Source organism: Trichechus manatus, unplaced genomic scaffold (genome assembly GCF_000243295.1).
Source record: "Trichechus manatus latirostris isolate Lorelei unplaced genomic scaffold, TriManLat1.0 scaffold00251, whole genome shotgun sequence".
NCBI classification, from domain to species: Eukaryota; Metazoa; Chordata; class Mammalia; order Sirenia; family Trichechidae; genus Trichechus; species Trichechus manatus.
In genome coordinates this window covers 1,163,264-1,187,137 of record NW_004444187.1, presented here as the reverse complement: position 1 = coordinate 1,187,137, position 23,874 = coordinate 1,163,264, and the positions used below count along the sequence as shown (strand labels likewise).

Sequence of the window (23,874 nt, the reverse complement as noted above, 5' to 3'; positions counted from 1 at the left end):
TGATTGTGCCCTTTAGGTCTTCTGTATCTTTGCTGAGTTTCTTCTTAGTTGTTCTGTCCTTTACTGAGAGTGGTGTGTTGAAGTCTCCTACTATCATTGTGGAATTGTCAATTTCTCTTTTCAGTGTTGTTAGAGTTTGTTTTATGCATTTTGGAGCCCTGTCATTGGGTGCGTAGATGTTTATTATGGTTATGTCAAGAAGACAAATTTTAAAGAAATTTTTAAAGAAAAGTTGTCTCTCTGGAATGATTTTGACTGGAAAAGTGGATAATTATTTAGATGATCTTCCAGCTCTTGAATCTTTGGAGGATACAAACCCATCATTGGTCAGTCACCATCATGCCTACAACTTTTACTTCTCTCTTCAGTTCTTGATGATGGATACATTTACATAATGTGCTCAGTTTTGTAAAAAACTGGTTACTTCTCTCTTTCAGTTCTCAATGATTTACATAATGTGCTCAGTTTTGTAAAGAATTAGTTAACTGGTAATTTAACTGTCTATCCAGAGCATGTATTCACCATGTTACTTTTCAATAGATGCAGCTTAATATTTTCTTTTTTATTAGTTCTGAAAATGACATTTGCCTATTAATATATGTTTAAGCCTCCCAGCATTGCATTTTATAGCGGTCTCTGTACATGGAACTCTCATGGGCCTTTGAGGACTCTGGTAAACGATTCATTCTTTCCTTTTGTGGCCCTTGGTGTCAGTAAAAATCACTGACAAAATAATAACCATGCAATACAGAGTGTCTTTTCTATTTTCTGTTTATGTCTTTATTTGAAACTATAATTAAATACTGTCAAACTTGCAACTATAACAAAATAATATCTGCTGTTTGAATATAATACAGGCCAAATTCTATAAACTTTAATTAGGCCAAGCTTGCATTGACCTCAGTAGGAATCTGGCTGATTATCTCTTTTCATTACCTCTGCCTTAAAATATGTAAGAATTTTCACATCGCTTTTCTCACTCAAGAAACAATACATGGATAGCTAAACTAATAAAATGTTTAAATAGATACAAATCAAACTCGAAAGGTTTAAGCTGTTGTTTTCATCCAGTAAGTCAGCTGAGAAAAAGCATACAGTCTGTAGTTCTAAATTATGTCCATAGAGCATTTCAAATCCAGTGAATTAACTCTCCTTTTTTTCCCATTTGAGCTCATAAATGTTAACCTCAGAAGTGCCTCAAATTCTTGCGTTGAAATAAACTTGAACTGACAATAGCCAGATGATGTAAAATTGAAGCTGAAATTTTATCCTTGGCCCATCCCATGTTCTTCCCCATAGGTATTAGAGGAATCATAGGAGAGTTAGTGTTTTCATTCGACATGAACTGCAGTATTTGGGCAAAACAGGGCATATAAATTTCTTGCTGCCAGGAGAAAGCAATTACCAGCATAGGGGAGATAGCAGGCAATAAATAAACAGAACAGAACTGTGCTAGATAGTGAGCGAGTTTAAAGATTTATTCAGAATGACTTAGCTTATAGAAAACAGGCCTTTATATTTATCGTATGCCTTCATTCAAGTTTGATATGGGAACCATGGCCTTTCCTAAATAGAAAGCCTCATTATGTCACCAAACCATTTTTTATACATTGTTTTTAAATAAATAAATAATTTAGGAGATGCTATATTGTGCAATTAAAAACAAGAGGGAAACTAATCACACGTGTCAAAACAAAAATTAGCACTTTGAAAATGCGGTCTACCTGTGTCACCATTATGTAAGGATAATGGCTACCATTTATCAAGCCCCCGGATCATATCAGGGTGGGAGCTGTACATGCACTGTGAGCCAGGTGTTATCCTGTCTTGCAGATAAGAAACCTGAGTTCACTAGTGGTATGAAATTGTACTGCCCCGGATGTGAACCCAGATCTGTCTGATTCCAAAGGCGATGCTCTTGACTTCGCTGTGATGTGCCACCTCTTCCATGATGAACCCTCTCCAGTAGCCCTACTGCTATTGGAGATGCCATCCTTTTATTGTGGACACAGTGTGCTATGGGAGTCACTGATGTGGTTCTGGAGAGGAAGCAAGAAGGACTTCTGTGACAGAAGAATCCTCCAACTAAGTCGTCTTGTCTAACCCTAGCCCCAATCCCAATGCTAGGGGTTAGGCAGGGAACGGACTTACTTTATAGTCTGCTCAACTCTGAGGCATCCTTCAGGATGAAACAATAATTCCCATAAATCCTCACACCACATCTGTCAGTGAACCCACTCCGTGGAACTCAGATGGAGGAGAATTAAGAAGTGGGGCTGTAAGCCATAGTCCATCTGAGATTAGCAGTTGTTGTCTTCGTATCATCATAGACTTCAAGTGTAGTGTATTAAAATCTGTTAGATCAAATTCTGTTTTTGAGCGTATGCTCTAAATGTTTAGCCAGATGCTGACTTTTTTTTTTTTTAGATGGTAACAGTATTGTTAAGAGCTGCAGAGTCAAATGGTCAAACACCTACCAGGAAGAAATAATTTTGCCTCAAACGATAATTAGAAAATAGGAAAACAAATCAAGGCGTAACTGATGAAAACCAAACTCTTCATAACTTGAGAAATTACAAGTGAAAAGTACATCTGATGAACTTCCTGTTTTTGAGGAAGAAACTTTAAAAATACATATAAAGAATAATATATTAAAAAAACCATAGCCCAACTGCCCAGAAGTAATAATAAATCATAATAAATTAATAATTTATTAAAATTTTTGTATTTGTTCACCTTTTTTAAAAAGAAAACAATATAGATAAAGTTCCAGCTCCCACGTGACGGCCACTCACAATTCCATTCACCTCCTCTGAGGCACCAGCAAGTTTGTTTTTTTCATACATTTCGAGAGTATATACCCATAAACAATATGTGGTATTGTTTCATTTGCGTTTTTGAATTTAATTAAATGGTATCATAATCCACAGATCACTTTACAGCATATTTCTTCATTCAAAACTGCTTGATATTTGTCCATATTAAAATAAGTTGTAGTTTATTCCTTTTACCTTCTGAGTAGAATTTTGTCATATCAAAATTTTATCTATTCATTCCACTATTATCACAGTGTGTCCTCATGCTACGGTGACTATCCCAGGATTACTCCTCAGAGACATGCGTGAGTGCTCTCTAGGGAATATAGCTGGAGGAGGAGGTGCTGGGTTGCAGGGTAACCCTTTCCATTTTACTGGATTCTGCAAACCTGCTGTGTACAAGAGATGTTACGTTTTAAAAAAGGAATATCACTATGAAGCTCATTTCATGAAGATCTTTTGTTTTTAAAATTTATTCCTATTAACCAAGGGTCAGTAAAGCACAGACTGTGGGCCAAGTCTGATCACCACTTGTTTTGTAAATAAAGTTTAGTTAGAACACAGCCACGCTAATTCATCTGCATATTATCTATGGCTGCTTTTGCATTACAACAGCAGAGCTGAGTGAGTTGCAGTAGATGCCTTAGAGCCCAAAAAGCCCAAAATATTTGCTCTCTGACCCATTGTAGAGAAAGGTTGTTGACTCCTGTAATAATAGTATTTTATTATTTCTTTGGGGCCCTGGTGGCTCAGTGGCTAAGAACTCAACTGCCAAACAAAATGTTGGCAGTTCGAATCCACCAGCTGCTCCTTGGAAACCCTATGGGGCAGTTCTGCTCTTACCTATAGGGTCCCTATGAGTCGGAATTGACTCAATGGCAACGGATTTGGTTTGGTTTGGGCTTATTATTTATTTATTTGTTTGTTTGTTTTGCTGTTTAAAGTATCAAATGTTCAGCCACATAAAAAATAAACAAGTGACTTCAGAATGTGATAGAAGCAATAGAAAATGATGATGTGAATGGGGTAGGTTGAGTAGTATGGAAGGTATGAGAAGGTGCCATATGAGCTGAGACCCAGGAAATGAGGAAACCAAGGCCCTGAGAGGTTACATAATTTGTCCAAAATCACACAGCTAGTAAGTGGCAGAGGTGGAATTTAAACTCTGGAATAGCTCCAAATACAGGGCTCTTTCCTCTGTAATACAACTGCCTCTTATATTCATGTAAACACAATACAGAGCAGATATGTAAGTGCTGTAGCATAAGCACAAGGAAAAGATTTTGTTCTCCTGGACTTGGCAGCCCGGCAGCTGGGGTTCTGATGTGTTGAAATTTGGAATCAGTAATGATGACTGCATTTGAATCATCGTCCCTGCACTAACCTTGGCTGAGTCACTTAGACCTGCAGCCTTCATTGTTTTTTTTGGTGGGGCGGGGGTGGGAGGGAGCTTGTCTGTAAACTGAGGAGAGTGTTTGGGTGATCTCCATGGGCCCTCTGGCTCTCACTTTCCATGATGCTGTGACTTTAGGAGGTGGCATTTGATCTGGGCTTTGGAGGGTGGGGTGATTTTGACAGGCTGCCTTATAAATGAGGGGAAAAGGTATTCCAGGTGGTGAAAACAGTCTGAACAAAAACACAGTGGCTAGTAACTGTAGAAAGAATTCTGGGAATGGTGTATGGTAGTCTGGTCTGACAAGGCTAGAGTTTATTCCTGTAGAAGACAAGGAGAGGCAAGAGGGGTCTGGCACTGAGCTCAGGGAGGGCCTAAAAGTCATGCTTAGGAGGTAGAGTTTTTTTTTTTCCCCCTGATATCACAGAATTCGAAAAGTCTTCTGTCCTTTCTTTAGCATCCCTATCAAATCAAGTAAATGGCTTCTCTGTGTATGAACAGTTCCAGTGATGGAGGTCTCTGTAGACCATGTATTCCATTTTCAGAAGACTCTAAGTGTTAGAAAATTCTTCCTTACGTTGAGTCAAAGCTTACTAATGTGTAGCAATGACACCTTACTTCTCGCTCTGCCTTTTACGAGGTGTAGATAATGGAAAATAATTGTAAAATCTTAAATGGTAGAGTAAGATATTCAGGGATACTAACCAAGGGTGTGAAGTAGGTCTGTGGCAGCACACATATAATATGTACCCCAAAGGAATAGGACTTTAAAAAGCCTTTAGGCATTGCATTCATCAAACAGGTATTGAGCAGCTAAGGTGGGTCAGGAACTGACTGAGAATCCAGTGACAAGACAGAGTGGCCTCATTCTTCTCAGGTTCACGGAGACATTGTGTCAAGGCCTCTGCGAGGTCAGGGCAGGAGTACTTAACCTGGCAGGTGGAGGAGGGTAAGAGGTTGGGGTCAAGAGTCAGGGGTCACGGAAAGATTCCTGGAGGTGAAAGAGCTGGCCAGTTTGACCAAGGAGGCAGAAAGAGGAGGAGCATAGACAAAAGTCCTGGAAACATGACTGAACGTGGCCTATTTGAGTAGCTGACGGCTGTTCTCTGACCAGAACATGGTGTGTGTAGTGAAGTGGCTGGAAATGAGACTGGCACAGTAGACAGGGATTGTGGTCATGAGGGGCCATGTTTGCCTCACTAGGAGTTTTGGATTACATCTTGAATTTGATGAGAAGCCGATATTCTTATAGTTCCCCACCACCCCACCCCTGCCCCCTGGTTTATAGAAGTTACACATACTCCTTTTAAAAATATTAGAACATACAGAAAACAGAAATGAAGAAATAAAAATCACCTTAATCTCACCAACCAGAAATAACCACTGTTAAAACGTTTTGGTATATTTCTAACCAAATGTGTTTCTGTGCATAGATACATACAAAAAACATGATCTTATTGCAAATAAAATTTGTTAACTTGCTTTTTCTTATGTAACATTGTGTGTCAGCACTTCCCAGGCTGTGTCATTAAAAGTTCTTTGAATACTTAATTTCTAATGACTACGTATAATACCCTGAAAGATGGCTATCCCTTATTATACTTAAATGTCTTATAATGGGTTAAATTTTAAGTTGCTTATATTTTTCACTATTACAAATAATGTGATAAACAGCTTTGTTTTTAAGTTTGTATTCATGTCTATTTGCTTGAGATGTTGTGTTCTGTCAAGTCGATTCCGACTCATAGCGACCCTATAGGACAGAGTAGGATTGCCCCATGGGGTTTTTTAGGCTGTAATTTTTACAGGAACAGATCACCAGGTCTTTTCTTCTGCAGAGCTGTTGGTGGGTTTGAACCTCCAACCTTTCAGTTATCAGCCGAGTGCTTAGCCATTGCACCACAGGGCTCCTTTTCCTTGGGATAGGTCCAGCTATGTCAGTGGTTGCCTTTTAAGCAGGGGTGTGGTGGAATCAAGTGTGTACATTTGAAAAATCGTGATGGCAGCAGTGTGAGAGGTGTAAAGAGGCGATCCAGAGGCAAGCAGGAGAATGTTAGTTGAGCAATTTAGGCAAAGTACAAGGGCATAAACTAAATTATTGGCAGCAAGCTCAGAGAAAAGGGGAGATGGCAATTATTCTTAAGGTTTTGATTGTTTCTGCAAACTTGATGAAAGCTATAGGCATTTTTTATATATTAATTCAGGGGTTTAAGGATGTCTAAGGTGTCTGTAGTGGATAGGGAAAAGGTGGAGTCTGGGTTGGGAAACTGAGAGGCTGATGGTACTTTTCCCCAAGGTAGGAAATACAGGGAGAGGAAGAGGTTTGAAGGGTTGGCTTATGAGCTCAGTATTAAGTGTATGACCTTTAAGGACACCAGGTAAAACTGTCAGGAAGGTAGTTTATAAATGAATCTAATAGCATCAGAGCAAGATGTTAAGGTAAAGGAGCCATCCCCACAAAGATAGAGGTGTTGAAATCCTGGACACAAAAGTAGTGCCAGAGATCAGGATGTTTGTGAGAAGAGGATTCGGGACATAACCCAGGCGACTGCTTACTCCTAAGTAGCAGACAATGGGGAAACCAGAGAAGGAGCTGTGTTTGAAGAAATCCAGAAGAGAGTGATACTGAGGAAGCCAAGAGAGGCAAGAGCTTCAAGGAAAAAGTCATCAAACTGTCAGATGCTGCAGAGGTCAAGCAAGAAAAGACTGGAGGGTGTCCAAGGGAGCAATTTCAGTCACCTGTAAACGTGGGAGGAGAGGACTCAGAGGAGTGGTGAGGCCGGAAGCCAGATTGTAGTGTTGGGGTCAGGAGTAAACAGAGGCGAGAGAGTAGAGCGTTCATAAGCTTTTTTCTCAAGTAGCTTGTTGTGAAGGGCTGGAAATGGCAAAGTGATAGCTGGAGGGGGACGGGGTCAGTGGAGGGTTTGCTTTTTCCTTCTTGTTTATATTAAATAAGGAAAGCTAGATTTCAAAATTGTCATATGACTTCGATTATCTTTCCAACATTTGCTATTTGCCATGTTTAGAATCCTTTCATTTGTGATTCTTTTTTTTTTTTGGACATCGTAGACTCTGTCCAGCCTTCCAACGAAAGCACTGCTGCTCAGGCTCTTAGTTAAGTTCTACTTAGACACATGGAGACCTCCATCTTTGCTTATGTAGTTTCGTTGGGTTTTAGTAAGACTCCCTTCTGGGTTTTTAAGCTTCAGCACACTAATATGTAGAATTGTAGTTTTAAAATTACAGAATATGACTTGTGTCCTTGAAGTTTGACAGTTACCTGAAGGACTGGTCAAAAATGATAAATGTTTAAATGTTGCAGTTTCTCTACTGGTTTTATTGCATTGCCAAGTGTTGAATGACAGAGAGCTTTAATTCTAATGAGCTCTAATTAGAAAGGGAGAAGAAAAAGCAAAGAGCGATGTCAACCAGAATCAGAGTGAACCAGAACAAGAAATACTTTTATTGGTTACAGAACATCAACAATGTGTGGGTTAGTCTTATTCACTTCCTTTACTAACAATACTGCAGGCTATCTCTAGTGGGTTCAGACGGTCAGTTTTATGGAACACGTAATCACTTTGATACGTGTTTTTTGTGGGTAATGTGATGTGATGCTCTGGGGCTGCAAAAAATTATTTATTTTTAAATATATGCTAAATGAGTCTTGGCTTTAAAAAACAGAACAATATGGTAAATGTTTCTAGTGTAGGAAGAAGTATATTTGTCAATGCACTGTATCCATTGGTTGCTTGCTAACAGCAAAGTAGCCTATTTTTGAGTATTGTTTCTCCCAGCACAATCAACTGATGTTGATATAAAAAATAGAGTTATCACTTCTTGAGAAGTCATTATGTTATAATTGATAGAATGACTATCTATATTAATTAAAGCTAATAGAAAAGTTATCTATATATGTGTGTATGTGTTTATACATGTGTGTGTACATATGTATTTGTGTATGTATGTCGCTATAGGTTGGAATTAACTTGACAGCAGTGGGTTTGGTTTTGGTTTTGGGTATGTATGTATGTGTGTGCGTATGTGTGTATGTACACACACACACACACACACAAACACACACACAAGATTTTGCTTTATAAAGCACCTGGTTATCTTTCTTACAAGATGAGAATTTACTGAAATTCTTGGACTTGTCTTCTCCTTTCTCTTTGCTTTCCAGTGAAGTTAAATATTGTATATATTTAACTCCTTTTGGACTTCTCTTCCTCTCCATCCAGTGTCAGACCCTTCATCCGTTCTTTTAATGGTTTTTTCACCATTATCATCACTCTCTTGTCCCCTTGACTTTTCAGTGAACCTAATCTGGTCTGCCAAGGCTCAGCCTAATCATTTGATATCTTTACTACTGCACCTGGGCTGCTGAGCCCTGCTAGCTTACTCTGACAACCATGCCAGTTGTAACCAGTTGCTGTGGAGCAGATTTCAACTCATGGTGGCCAATGTGTGTCAGAGTAGAACTGTGCTCTATAGGGTATTCAATGGCTGGTTTTTTGGAAGTAGATTTCCAGGCCTTTCTTCTGAAGCACCTGTGGGTGAACTCAATCCTCCAGCCTTTCGATTAGCAGCCAAGTGCTGTAACAGTTTGTGCCACCCAGAGATTCCATGTCAATTGTAGTCTCTATAAACTCATGGTCTCCCATTTAGTTTGGCTCTCTGGCGGCCTTAGTGATTTTTGTTTCTCTAAGTAGTTCTCCCCTTAGTGGCTTTTCTATACTTTCACCTCTGTCTTTGAACTTCTTCGCTACCACCTAATTCCTCAGTCTCAGAAGACTCCTGTGTTATTGAGGCCACCAGACAAGAACTCCTAAACTTCTACCCCCTCTTCTACCATCCTCCATCACTACCTACAGTTTTTCTCTCAACTACATCACCTTCTAGCTGCTTTCCTGTTTTTCTCCTTAACTTTGTCACCAGGCTGTTCGAAAGAGTAGTGCCTACTTGCTTACCCTCCTGCTCTTTGGCTTCCATTGGAACTGCTGTTGACAAGATTACCAGTAACCTAACTGTTAGAGCCTGTGGGATTTTTCCAGCCTTCATCTTACTTGGCCTCTCTCTTGCATTTTAACATTATTGAGCACTATGTTTAAGCATCTTCTTTGGTTTCTGTGAAAACTCCTGTCTTTTGGCTTTTCTCCCATGCTAGGTTGTCATAAAATCAAAGTTGCCATTGTTCCAAAATAGCAGGGAAAACAAAAGGAAGCATTTAATTCTTTGCAAAATGATAATATTTGGTGTGAATGTTATAATTTTGTATTAGTTATACTTTGAAAAGTATGTCATACTTTTATAACATAAATATGATATATTATAATTCAGTATTTATCATACCTAAAAAATAAAAAATATATATTAATTATTCCTTGTAAATATATATTAATTATTCCTTGTTTTCTTCTTTCCTAGTTAATGAAGGAGTTCCCACTCCTGAGCATGTTCAACATCCATGAAAACCTTTTAGAAGCCCTCCTGGAACTGCAAGCATATGCTGATGTCCAGGCAGTCTTAGCAAAGTACGATGGTAAGCCCTTGAGTATTTTTATCTACTTGAGTATTTCAGTGATTAGGTTGGAAGGCTCATTTCAAGTAGCACAGCACTTTGATAGTTATCCTGTTAAGGGTTTTCACCAATAGTTTTATGATGGCATTTTGTAGAATCTTAGAATTTCGTGGTTAGTAGGCACCAGAAATGTCATGTGGCTGTGCCATGCACATTCCACTCTCTATCCCTCCCAGCAGATCCCCTCTGCACTGTTCCTGTCAGGCAGTTACACACACTCGTTCATTACCTCCATGGTTAGGAATCATTTGGAACCTCTGCAGGCAGCACATGCCCTGCTGGGACAGCATGGACTGTTAGAGCACTTGTTGACTTGTGGCCACTGTTGTTGGTCATTGTCTCAGTTGCCTTCTACTGCCATAACAAAAATATCACAAGTGGATGGGTTTAAAGAACAGAGATTTATTTCCTCAGAGTTTTGGAGACTAGATGTTTGAATTCAGGGCATCACTCCAGGAGAAAGTCCTTCTTTATCTCTTTCAGCCTCTAGTAGCTACCTGCAGTCCTTGGTGTTCCTGGGCTTGCTGATGCCTCCATCATCACATAGCATCCATCCTGCCCTGTATAAGTTTGTTGTATCTATTCTGCTCACTTCATAAGACTCAGAAGGGATTAGGTTAGGACCAACCCTACTCCTATATGGCATCATTAACATAACAAAAGAAAGCCCCTCTTTCCAAACAGGGTCATATTCATAGGTACAGGGGTTAGGACTTCAACATAATGGTTTGGGGGACACAGTTCAATCCATAAGAGTCCTGTTGCTCCTTTGTAGGATATAGAACAGCTAGAAGCCCTTGCACACATGAGAGCCCAGAAAATATTTGACAGTAAGGTCATGTCCCCTTCACCCCGGTCTTCTCATCAGCAGAACACCCCACTTTTTCACATGGTGGGCTTTGAAGTCCCTTTGCCATTCTGGTCACTTGCCTGTGAATGCATTCCATTTTACCTGTTTTTAATAAACCAGGAAAATAAGCAGCACATCCTAAGGATTTGAGAACCCCTCTGCTGACATTGCCATTATCTATAAATATTCACACTGTAATTAATTGTACAAAAATTATCCACCTAATTATCTGCCATGACTTAGCTACTGGAATCTCTTCAGAACTTCATACTATTCTGCCTTGTTTCAATAATCCTCTCCCCAAAATAAACATATTTGCTTTTATAATGGATGTTAGGGTATAATTACTTGTGTTACATTCTTTGCTTTATAAAACATTACATCCTTTCTGTAGTAACTTCTATAGTGATTTTAAATAATTATTCAGTTCACAAATTTCTAGGAATTCATCAAACATATAGAGCAGACTATACCATTTGGAACTTATTTTTGACACACATTCTTCATAAAGAATCTCTGAAATGAGTTGGAGTTGTTATCCCCCACGGCTGGGGGAACTGAGGCATTGTAAGGCTGTTTTTGTTTTTGTTTGGTTTTAATCCTTGTTCAGATTGATGGAAACAAAAAGCCCTCTGCCAATGATGGTATGCGTTGCCTCTGCAGACATGAGCACCCTGTGTAACAAGATACATGCTACCTAGTATGGAACTCATTTTAGAAAGAGACAAAAGTATTTGTGGCACACTTTAAGGTAAACAAAATACAGGCTGTTTGGCCTTCATGTCAGCTCACTTTTATTCTCTGTTTATGCACTGGAGTCTCTGTGCGGCTGACCTTGGAGGGCCAAGCCGTGAGGCTGCTCTGTAGGCAAATGCTCATGCATTGAGGTTCTTTTGGTACCAAAGGAATCCAGACCCATACATGTGGGCACAGGTGGCCCTGCATTTTTCCAAATGCTCCCTGTAGCCGTCAATGCCATAGCTAAGTTCCAGTGTTCCCATCCCCACTGCTGACCTGTACTCCAACTGATATATCAAGGCTTAAGAAATCAAGACGTAACTAATAGAGCCTTTGGGATCACAAGTCTCATAAGGCTGCTTTCATGAAGATCTCATTTCATTATAGACATCATCAGCCTTACGTTATTAGACTGATTGTAAAACAAAGAAATGAACTCATTTGGAGCTTTCTGTTGTTTCTCTGTATCCCACTGCATAGCCTCAGTTCCACAATAACCAACAGCTGATTTATTAGATTCTGATAACATATGTTCACATTATTTGTTATAACAGCTTGTCCCACCCTCCACTAAAACTTGGCTTGCACTTTGAGAAATTCCTTTGTTGCAAATGGACAAATTCACCATACCAAGGCCCTTGTGTTGAGCTGTGTTTATGTTGTGTACCTGGCAACAGAGATGATGTTCTTGTTCATTATTCATGGAAAAAGAGCCTCATTAGTGGCAGGACACAGACTGTTGCTGAGATGCCTTGTTACAGGTTTTGAGTTCAGCAGTTGTCAATAGAGTGCAGATGACCTAACCCCAGATGAATTCCTAAGGGAATTTTGGTGCTGATTTGGCACAGGCCTGTGTCATTTACAGTAGAAATATAATGAAGTGGCTGCTGAAGTTACTGTTCTTGAGGGGCGAGCTGCAGCCACTCAAGGCTGTTGAAAAACATACCTGTTGTTCCTCACCCCAAACCAGGAAATGAGTTCTTTCAAGTTCATCCCTGCTTCCTTTCCTGGAGACCTGAAGGACCTCGACGGAGCTGCTGGGCAGCTACCTGGCCCTGTGCGAGGAAGTGGGTGCTTTAGAGCTCAGAGTACAGACAGCTCTTAGGGGCACCCTGTTCTTCCCCTCAGTTCAGATGTCATTATTCTAATCCATGAGATGCTGGAGACAGCACTTTGAATCCCAGCCTCTCCATCCCTCTCCACGGAGCCACACCCAGAGCAGAAGGATTCTATGTTATCTTTGCAAATAGGAATGCTCTGGTTGGGTAGCTGTTTCTTGGATGGTTTATGGGTACAGCAATCCTGCTTTATTACATTTGCTAGGTGGCTGGATTTCTTAAGTAGTATGTTGGGAAGTGATACAACAAAGATTAGTGTTGCTTTTTTGACTTTTGCAAAAAGGATTTTTGAAGATAGCAAGGCACAGGGGAAAAAGGGAAAGGACATTTCTGGGGAAAGGAGGGAGGCCAAATGGATTTCTCTCGCCTTCTTCTTCAAATTTTTTGCTTTGGATTTTAAGTGGAATCAGTGACATTCACAAACACTTCTCACATCGAAGCACCTTGGAAACCCTGGGTCCCTGCTAGGATTTCCGGTTAATTGGTCACACCTCCGTGTAATCTGCAGTCTGATTTTGATTTTGCCCTTGGGATGGCTTCTCACATTATATGATTCTAGCTTTTAGTCTGAAATGCTGTCTTGCGATCTCAAGAATTTTTGTACTTTTTCTGTTTGTGATTTATTAGCCAACATTATGGGTGGGCAGAGTTTTTATCCAGGTGGTTGGTCCTGGTTCTGCAGTGTTCTTCACATGATGACTAAAATAACAGCAGCAGCACCACCACCAACTAGCATTTATTGAGTTCTTACAATGTGTCAGACATGACTCCAGCCTTTACGTGGATGAGCTCATTTATCCTCACCACAAGTATATGAGATAAATACTCTAGTTATCCCCATTTTACAGCTGAGCAGAGGGAAGTAACTTGCTCAAATGAACAGCCTAAGATGTCATAGTAAAGCCATGCAGATGTTCTGTTACTGAGAGAAAAGAGATCAAGAAAAATCTTTGTTGAATATGATGTGAATTTTACGAGGGAAAAAAAGCCAAGATATAAACCAAGATAGTCTGATTCTAGGCCCATGTCTTAACCATTAGACACTGTCTCTGCAGTTGGCGGTATTTTTTTTTTTATTGTTTTTTAATACAGTTATTCTTGTTGTTGTTGTTATTAGCTACAATTTATTGAGAACCTACCATGTGCCAAGCACGTTATACACATTACCTATAACCCTCACAATAACCCTGCAAGAAGGTAGTTATCCCATCTTAGCAGATGCAGAAACTGAGGCTTTTATGGATTTAAAAAACTTGCAAGACCACCTTCCTAGAAAACTGCAGAGCTGGGATTCAAATCCAGGTCCAGCTGGCTCTAAAGCCCATGTGTTTTCTATAAACATAAGCCTGGCTAAAGTAACTCTTTCTGCCTCTTTTCACTCTCCACAGAGCATGAATCGGGTGGGCGGAAATTATTGTACAGAATTTCAGAGATGTCACATTGTCTTTTGAGATTCCTTTCTAATCATTCTTTAAGGACCGGGACTATCTCTATTGCTTGTATTTCTGAAACGTCTTCAAATATGACTTTCCATCTTCAGCTAACTTGAGCCCGATCTTGTTAGTCACAAAGAGAATTTGATGTACGTTGTTCATTTAAATTGGGCTTTGTCATCTTTTTTTTAGTTATACATTTGCTCTAAAGAGAGAAATGTTATCAAGACCATTAAGTCATCAGAACCTTTCTTTTAGAAGCCATTGGGAAAGTTGTTGCAGGCATAGGATTGCCTTTACAAGAAGTTTATAGGCCACCCACAATGAAAACATAAGTCTCAAAGATTAAGATGGTAATGTGGAAAAAAATTCATGTGTTCTTATTCCTTATCATGTGTGCTTTTCAGTTTTAGAAGAATCTCATAGAGCAAGTGAATGTGAGTGCTGCAAGGCACCTTTGGGAGCAAATAGTAATGCCTGTCTCTAGTTAGTGACCCCTGGGGATACTAACAGGCAGTCACAAGGGCTGTGATGAGTGCCAGCTCTGCCACCCACTAGCTGAGTAAGCCCAAGCCTGAGGCCATCGAGTCAATTCCGACTCATAGCGACTCTATAGGGCAGGGTAGAACTGCCCTATAGGGTTTTCAAGGAGTGGCTGGTGAATTCGAAATGCTGACCTTTTGGTTAGTAGCTGAGCTCTTAACTACTGTGCCACCAGGGCTCCAGCTGAATAAACTCAGGCAAATTACTTAACCTTCTAAATCTCGGTTCCTTTCTCTGGAAATGGAATCAAGGCTTAGAAGAATTAAGTAATTTGCCCAAGATCACACAGCTGTTAATATGTTGTGAAGATTAATCCATGTTAATTGTTTAGAACAGTATGGGACACATAATAAGAGCTTAGTAAGTATTAGCTAAGGAGCTGGTGACAGTGCGGTTAAAGCGATCAACTGCTAACCGAAAGGTCGGTGGTTCGAAACCACTAGTGACTGAAAAAAAAATGCCAAGGATTTTCACTCCTTATCGAAGTACTTCAGCCTTGGGGCAATTTGCACCAATGGAAATACAAATCCAAGCTCTTTCGGGTATGTACTTCCTTAGATCATTTAGTGATTGCCCTAATTTAGGGACAGAATCTTCCTTATGAGGGACAGCTGGTCTTTTTTATAGTCACGATTGTTATATAAATGCAACAACTGTATCAAGACCTCTTTTACTAAGGCCATCAGTCCCATCCTAAATTAGCATGATGGTCTGTCTTCTGGTACTATGCAGAGGGTATGCTTTCTAGGACAGGGCATGTTTCTAACATTGGGGGAAATGTTTCCCTTTCAATAGATTGAAAACAGAAGTTACAGAGAAAGTCGTTAGGAAATTAGTCTGTTGAGACTATTCAGATAATGAGCCTTTTGCGAATATTGTTTTGCAGAGTTAGCATGTAGTTAGTTATAAGTAAAAGCTTTGTGAGCTATGTTTGTTGCCCAGTGCCTTATAACCAGCACACATTACTCAACTGTCATCACCAGTTACCAGTTGCTCTTAATTGACTCCAGCTCATGGCGGACCCATGTGTGTCAGAGTAGAACTGTGCTCCACTGAGTTTTCAATGACTAATTTTTCAGAAGTAGATCACCATGGCTTTCTTTGAGGCCCCTCTGAGTGGACTCAAACCTCCAATCTTTTGGTTAGCAGCCAAGCTCAATAACCATTTGTACCACTGCAATGGTCGCTGGATAACCTGCCTTTTGGTTAAGATTTTCCATATATGTTTAAAGAGTAGGCAAGAATAGGAGGGAGTTGAGATGTAAGGAGGCCCAGTGGGTAAAATCTGGATTCATCAGCACTTCAAATGTCAAGCCCATCTAGACCTCCCAAGCAGGGCTTTTCAGTTAAGAATACAGATGTGAGTTCTGATACCATGGGCACAAGCAGCTTCTAAAACTTATCTGCCACAAAGTTAGGCTGCGTTTGAGAAAGATGTTTCAAAAGCCCCAGTCTCTAGTGTCTGAGCCTAGTTCAGCTCCCTTCCCTGGGCTGGCTCTTAGGGAAAATGATCAAGGATACCAGGCAGATGTCCAGAGAACATTCTTGTGTAAAAGACAGCAGATGAATCACATTGCTGCTTCACAGAAGAAAATAATTATCAGCGCTGATACAACGGGCTATGGCTTTAGGCCTGTAAGCACGAGTCACTGAGAAGTGATGACCCTGCATAGCTTTGCACTGGGTGCCCTGCTAACTAGGACACCAAGAGGTAGATCTGTCAAGAGGACTAAATCTTCGAGATCACTTCAGAATGAAACGATATACTGTTGGCACAAACTGTATGTGCAAGGAGCAGAAAAGTACTGATCATGGATATCATTTCAATAAAGGCTGTATGCATTAGAAGCTTCTACTGTCTCTGATGATGGAAGACCTTGTATGAATGTATACATCTGTAATTCACATAGTTGGCACGTGCACAGACTCTCTAAATTTATGTTGACTTTAGTAATCCTCGTTGTCCAGCTATTGTAACGTACCAAGGTAGCATTCCTCCCCAGCCAGCCATTACCATCAAGTAAACTGCCATATTTGGCTCCAGGGCACCAGCCACAGAAGGTCCCTCTGACACAGACCTTCTGGGGTAATCCAGTCCAAAAGTTGGAAATAACATCTGGTCTTTGGCTTTGTAGCATAAAATGAATTTTCCTGGGTGTAGTTGAATGAGTAGCTGTCCCTCCCCCCTGCCCAAAATTACTAAGGTCATGTAGAATTTCCCGACTGAATCATTGAACTCCTGGGTGGCACATCTTTTTGTGGTTCTTATATATCAATCTTTTTTATTTCTGTGGTTAAGTTTTCCCCTTTGGTTGAAAAGGGACCATAGATTGACTTTTTGAAGGTTGGGCAAAAAGATCCCAAATCTTCAGGAACAACAACAAAATCTTAGTATGCTTCATTTCTGTCTTTTTCTTTGCATTATTTCATGAACAGGACTAACCTGAGAAATTTTATTGAAGACAGCCCCATGGAGGACAGTATCACTTAATAGATGGTAACAACACATTGCAATCCATAAACATATTGGGAAGGAAAAATAGACCAGTTTTTTGTTTGTTTTCCATTTTTGTTTGTTTGGTTCATGGCTCCAGAATCATCTGTCAAGGCCACATAGATTGGATTAATACAAGCTCGAATTATGTCTGCTGAATATATATTTGTTGCCCGACCAAGAAAAGGGATACTTGATACTGTATAACCTTAAAGAATTACAGTAACTAGGTTAATTTTTCCAAGTCAATTCAGCAAGGATTTATCAAACCTTTATTATGTTGAAGATACTAACTTTCAGCTGCTTCCAGGATTCAGAGATGAATATAATCTGTTCTTTGTCACCAAGATACTTTCAGTCTAGTGGAGAAAGATGTTAAAAAACCCACAATAAGTGGAGGTAGGATGAATCAGTGCTTGATGAATCTATTTGAAACATGCTATGGCAAGTGTAGAGAAAGAAACCCTTTGAGGGCAAGTCTAATGTCTTCTTCGTCTTTGACACCTCTGTGCTAGCGTCCCCATTCAGAACATCTGTGATGAATATTGAATGGAGTTGTTCTATGACATAGTGTCCTCACTTGAGAGACACTCTGGGATTTATGTCTACTAGCTACTACCCTTGAAAACATTGTTTTGTAATCACAGACATAACTCTAATATCTCCTAAGTATGAGAATTGACCCTCAACTGACCTAGTCTCATGCATGGGAACAGTAATGATCCTTTTAAAACTATACCCTGATTGTTATAATTGATAGAGAAGCAAAAGGAAATTTGGTCAAAAAGATTATCACTGAAAATTGTTCTGTCCTATCTAAAGTTATGTGTCATGGGTTTTCCAAGACCCAGCTAAACAACAATTTTACTCATGATTACATAAATTTCTCTTAAGATTATTGCATTGAATTTTATTATGAGCCATTTATGACTTTTGAAACTCAAGAATCATTCTAAGATGACCTTTCACTTCAGCATCATCATTCCAATAAAGGATCCTTAAGGAGTCGGAAGAGGTGTGGTCTGCCTTCCTTGTTTCTGGCCCAAGATGCTTCTACTTCTCTTCAACCGTCTTCCAGCTTTTACTTGTTTGTTCTTCCTGCTCTACTTTTCCTTCTACTTCTGTTTCAAATAGACATCTAGATTAGAACACCAATATAATTTCATGCATTCTGCTGGAACACCCGAAGCAGAGATAAATGCAGTAACATGCTGAGAATTAACAGGTTTCTGACTCCTTCTTAAGCACCCATCATCAGCACTGATTGCTTTTGGTTCCCAGAGGGTAAGTTAGATGTTCATGTTTGCATATTAATGGAGGCTGCTTATCAAGTGATTTGAAACGATAGTACATTAACTTAGGATTTCATTCAACAGATACTGACCACCAACTGTGTGCCAGACATTGTTTTGTATTGTGAGTACAAAGCAATAAAGAAACACAGCTTTTACTTCTAAGGAGAACACCATAGTGACCCTAGAGGACAGAGTAGAACTGCCCCATAGAGTTTCCAAGGAGCACCTGGTGGATTCGAACTGCCAGCCTTCTGGTTAGCAGCCATAGCTCTTAACCACTATGCCACCAGGGATTCCCCATGCACGTAGGAGAGAGAAATAAAGGAGCAGACAATTGCTATAAAGTATTAGGGCTGCAATAGTTTTACCCTCCGTGGAAGGGACACCTCACCCAGCAATGGGAAGTAAGGGAGGTAATGTCTGAGCTGAGCCAGGCAGAGAACATGTTTGGGGCAAAGAGAGCATGTTGAAACATGCAGGGGCATGATTGACATGGCTTGTCTGGAGAACTGCAAATACTTACAAAGACACACATCCCACCAAGCAGAGGGGGGAGGAGGCAAAATGGGGTTCGGAAGGGACCAGACTTCAGAGGGCTTTAGATCTAGCTTTTATTCTAAAGGCGTGGAGAAACATGGAAGACATTTCAGTGGAGGAAGGGCTCCAATCTGACTGCAAAGTGAAGAGAGTAATAGGATGAGTCCATACTCTGTCCTACTTTATCCTTTGTTGAGGTGGTTGATCTGACAGTGGGAAAGCACGAAGACATGAAAGAGAATGGTGCGCCACTGAAGAAGGCCGACTGTGAGATTTCAGACACTGCAGTGAAGCTGAATTCTATTCTTGGGGGAGAAATTTGTTAGGTCTTCTAACCAATAAGTGTAAAAGAGTTATTAGAGTCTGATTGGTTTTTCTTCCTTCAACAAGAAATGGGAATCCCACCGCAGAAACTTTTTTTGTTTCCTGGGTGTTCAGAATGTCCTATTTTAAACTATAACCACTTAATTTCATTTGCTCTTTGGTAATCTCTTAACTGCAGGAAATTGAGGCCTATGTATCCCCAGCATAGCCTTCAGATAATCTGGCTTTCAGGGTTGGGGTGGGGGCAGGTAGTATAACTAAGACATGATAAAGAGCCTGCCAGTATTCATATATATAACCCATCAACATTTATCTACTCCTGCTGAGTCGTGACAATGAAATGAGGTGAAAAAATGTGGATTGTGGGGAACAGGTGGAGTGTCCACCTCTTCTTTATATTAAAGGTTGTTAATTTGGAGATGGCAGAGTACATGGTGTGACTGCCTGCATGTGTAGATCTACAAGAAGTCCTTGCCTTGCCTTGCTGACCCTTTAATTACTCCTGGTCAAAGCATGAGGGTAACCAATAGCCTGGCTTTAATTCTTAGAGAAAGAGACTGTGTTATTCTGTAGCTCATAATAGTAAAAGAAGGGAATAATTAAGTATAGCTGTGCTCCTTAAGGAAACCCTGGTGGTGTAGTCGTTAAGAGCTACGGCAGCTAAGCAAAAGGTTGGCAGTTCGAATCCACCAGGCGCTCCTTGGAAACCCTATGGGGCCGTTCTACTCTGTCTTTTAGGGTTGCTATGAGTCAGAATCGACTCAACGGCAACAAGTTTGGTTGTTTTTTTTTTGTTTGTTTTTGTTTTGTATGCCCCTTAAATCTAAAAATAAACAACAACAAAGAGCTAAAGCCCCACTCTTTTTAATTCAGAGAAAAGAGAATTCCCAAAACCAAAAACCCATTGGCATCGAGTCGATTCTGACTCATAGCAACCCTACAGGACAGAGTAGAACTACCCCATAGGGTTTCCTAGGCTGTAAATCTTTATGGAAGCAGACTGCCACATTTTTCTCCCATGGAGCAGATTGTGGGTTTAAACTACTGACCTTTCAGTTAGCAGCTGAGCACTTAACCACTGGGCCACCAGGGATCCTTAGGAAAAGATTAATTGAACCTGTAAATGGAGATTCAACAAATAACTTACTTTCCTGCTAACACTATTTGGCACTGGAAATATGGAGTTTCTTTCTTTTTTTTTTAAAGCAGATATGGTTTAAGAAGTATAAGAGACTCTGAAAGATGAAATTGTTATTTCTAATGGGAAAGGATGTAAAGGAAGCTCAAATGATTGAAGTATATGAAAAAATCAGATGACAAATAGCTAAGTATATACAAACTCATTGCCGTCAAGTCAATTCCGACTCATCGTGACCCTATAGGACAGAGTAGAACTCCCCCATAGGGTTTCTAAGGCTGTAATCTTTACAGAAGCAGACTGCCACATCTTCCTCCCGCAGAGTAGCTGGTGGTTTTAAACTGCTGACCTTTCAGTTACCAGTTGAGCGCTTTAACCACTGCACAGCCAGGGCTCCTTATGTATATACAAGTGAAGGCAGCTGGCTGTCAGAGTGGCTGAAGTCCAGAGGGAGCAAAAATCTCTCGGGACTTTAATGTGTGGAGCTGTTTTCCAAGCAAAAGGATAAAGTGTAAGAGAATAATGATGGGGGAAAATAAAAGCAAGTACCACACTCATAGTATGGGATGGTGACAAGGACATAGTATTGCAAGATCAGCTCTGCCACTAACTAGTTTAGTGGCTCTTAAGTATATGATTTAGTTTCTCTGGGCCTGCATTCTTTCATTTGTAAAAGAAAACATTTGTTTTCGGTGACCTTCACAGTCCCATGCTGTTGTCAGATTCTTTAAATCTATCTTATGGTGCTACTTGGGGAAGAAAGTATTAATAAGTTGTTAAGAAGATACAACTATTTACTTCTTTTTTATATTTCCCCTCATTTTTTAAAAAGTGATTTCAGCAAATAAGTCAATCCCAGCAAAATTCTAGAAGAAATGTGTATTATGAACACTTGAGAATAAAAGAGGCAAGGGAAGATCCAACCTGGATTTACTAAGGCAGTTGTGCCAAATAAAAACAGATGAGATAGTGGATATGAAAATACTTGGTAGTCTATAGAACAGTATTTAAATGTTCACTTTATTAGTGTAAGTGATCATTTTTCTTCATGTTTCTGAATTAGAAGACTCCGTAGACATATTTACGTCTTTATTTAAATAAAACATTTAAAAATATTTTAATGCTATTCTTGTGTGTAACATGGAGCAATGTGGTCATAATACCTAATTAATAAATGGTTGCATGTATATCATTGCAAACCATTGCAAGTTGAAAATGATCTCTCGAGTCCTATTCCTGGCTCCTCTCCTTGGTATTAACATGGACACGACTGTATTTTTACACAAATAACACGTCTTCTACGTTTGTTTGCCAACTGTGCCCTCCTCTTGCGAGGTATTTTTGTAAGTGAACTATGCTAATTTTTTTACAGCAAGATGTAAAAAAAATTGGCATAGCAACACTTATGAAAATACCTCACAGGGGAAGGACAAGGTTGGCAAACAAATGTACAAGGCATGCATTATTTGCATAAACTTACAATATTTTTCTGTCAGACCCTTGGAGACAACATAATACAGTTAAAAGTCATGTGCTCTGGAGATGGCTCATACTTGTGATATTGCTATGTGATATTGGCATATTTCTTAACTGTTTTATGCCTTATTTTCCCCATCTATAAAATGGGTCTAATAGTAGTTTCTATCTCAAAGGGTTGCTCTAAAGATTAAATAAGATAATGTATGTAAGTGATTAACAGTAGTGCTTGGCACATAGTAAGCCTTCAATAAATTCGCAGTAATTTTTTAAAATTTTGTTTATTTTGTTGTTGTTGCTGAGAATATATACAGCCGGACTTACACCAATTCAACCATTTCTACATGTACAATTCATTGACACTGATTATATTCTTCAACTTGTGCAACCATTCTCACCTTCCTTTTCTGAGTTGTTCCTCCCCCATTAACATTAACTCACTGCCCCCTAAGGTTCCTATCTAATCCTTCCAGTTGCTGTTGTCAATTTGATCCCATATAGACAATTCTTAAAAGAGCATAATGCTCAAGGCAGAAACTTTTTACTAATCAAGCTAAACTGTTGTTTGGTTTTAAGACTTCAGGAGATATTTTTGGTTTAAGGTTTAAAGTTTGTCTCAGGGCAGTAGTTTCAGGGGCTCATCCCACCTTCACGGCTCCAGAAAGTCTGGACTTGATGAGAATTTGAAATTCTGTTCTGCGTTTTTCCCTTTTGATCAGGATTCTTCTATAGAATCTTTGATCAAAATGCTCAGTGTGGTACCCAGGCACCATCTAGTACTTCTGGTCTCATGGCAAAGGAGGCAGTTGTTCATGGAGGCAATTAGCCACACATTCTGTATCCTCCTTCTATTCCTGACTCTCCATCTTTGTCTGTTGCTCCAGGCAAATAGAAACCAGCAATTTTGTTGATGATAATGATCATATGGAGGAAGGCATGCTTTTGAAATGCATTGCTGGAACAAAGCTGAGGCTGGTAGCCTGAGTCAGAAAGGCGGCCAGAAGGCTGGAATAATGTGCTGAAGCCATTAAGATATAATAGTTTAGATTTAATTTTGAGATTTAAATTGTAATCTGGTCAAATGTGAAACCTTGCTTTAAGTTCAAAGTTTTCATGGTTTAAGTAAAAGAGAGAAAAGACCTGGCTTTGGCTGAACTCAGTGTGAGTAGAATCTTGGCATATCTATTGATCACACAATCATAGGAAACAATGAGATTCCTGCCCAACACCGGCTGCTGAACCCCAGGGCTGTCCTTGATGGCATTCAGAGAGGTGTAGTGGCTGTAGTTCATCAGATTGCACATCCCCCTGAACTCTGGACTGGTCAGGTTTGGGGGATTTAGAGAATTATTCCTGTTTGTAGTTCTCATATTTTGAAATTACACATGGCCCAGTAACCAAAAAAAAGGTGAGTTCTGAAGAGTATGTCAGTTGAAGAACTGGAGGTAGTTATCCTGCAAAAGAATAGGTTTATAGGAGATATTTTAACCGTCAATTGACTTGATGGCAACAGGTTTGTTTTTATTATTATTATTATTATTTTAAAAAGGAGCCCTAGTGATGCAGTGGTTAAAACATTTGGCTCTAATTGAAAGGTCTTCGGTTCGAAACTACTAGCAGCTCTGCTCTCAAAAAGCAAGGGTCTGCTTCCCTAAAGATTACAATCTAGGAAACCCTAATGGGGCAGTTCTGCTGTGTCCTGTAGAGTCGCTATGTGTCAGAATCGACTCATCGGCACATAACAACAGCAACAATATTTGAAAGGCTGACAACTTGAAGGAGAGTCATGTTCTGTTTTGTTGTGGAAGGCAAAACTAGTAAGTGATTTTAGATGAGGACGCACAGAGAGAATGGAGGTGAGCAGAATGATAAAAGGCCAGTAAAAGGTTATTAAGGTTACACTGGTGAGAGAATGTCAGGTGACCACAGAATTGAAGGGTTTTTAAAAATTATTTTTTATTGAGGTATAAATTACATATAGTAACATGCACAACCTTAAGTGTAGAGCTGGATGACTTTTCACTTACTTATACACCCATGTGACCATCACCCAGAATGCAAAATAGAACTTTCCATCATCCCAGAAGATGGCCTCAAGTGCCTTTCAGCCAATAACTACCCTCCAACTGAGAAGTTAC

At 39.7% G+C, this 23,874-nt stretch overlaps 1 protein-coding gene across 5 annotated transcripts in view; it reads left to right on the top strand.

Annotated features, from left to right (window-relative positions):
- ST7 (suppression of tumorigenicity 7) overlaps window positions 1–23,874 on the top strand; it is a 245,467-nt gene that overhangs the window by 175,673 nt on the left and 45,920 nt on the right. For all 5 annotated transcript variants that reach the window (XM_023724624.1, XM_023724626.1, XM_023724627.1 and 2 more), the window contains one exon: window positions 9,637–9,751. In XM_023724624.1, coding sequence (XP_023580392.1) covers window positions 9,637–9,751 — 115 coding nt within the window. The remainder of the gene's footprint in view (window positions 1–9,636; window positions 9,752–23,874) is intronic.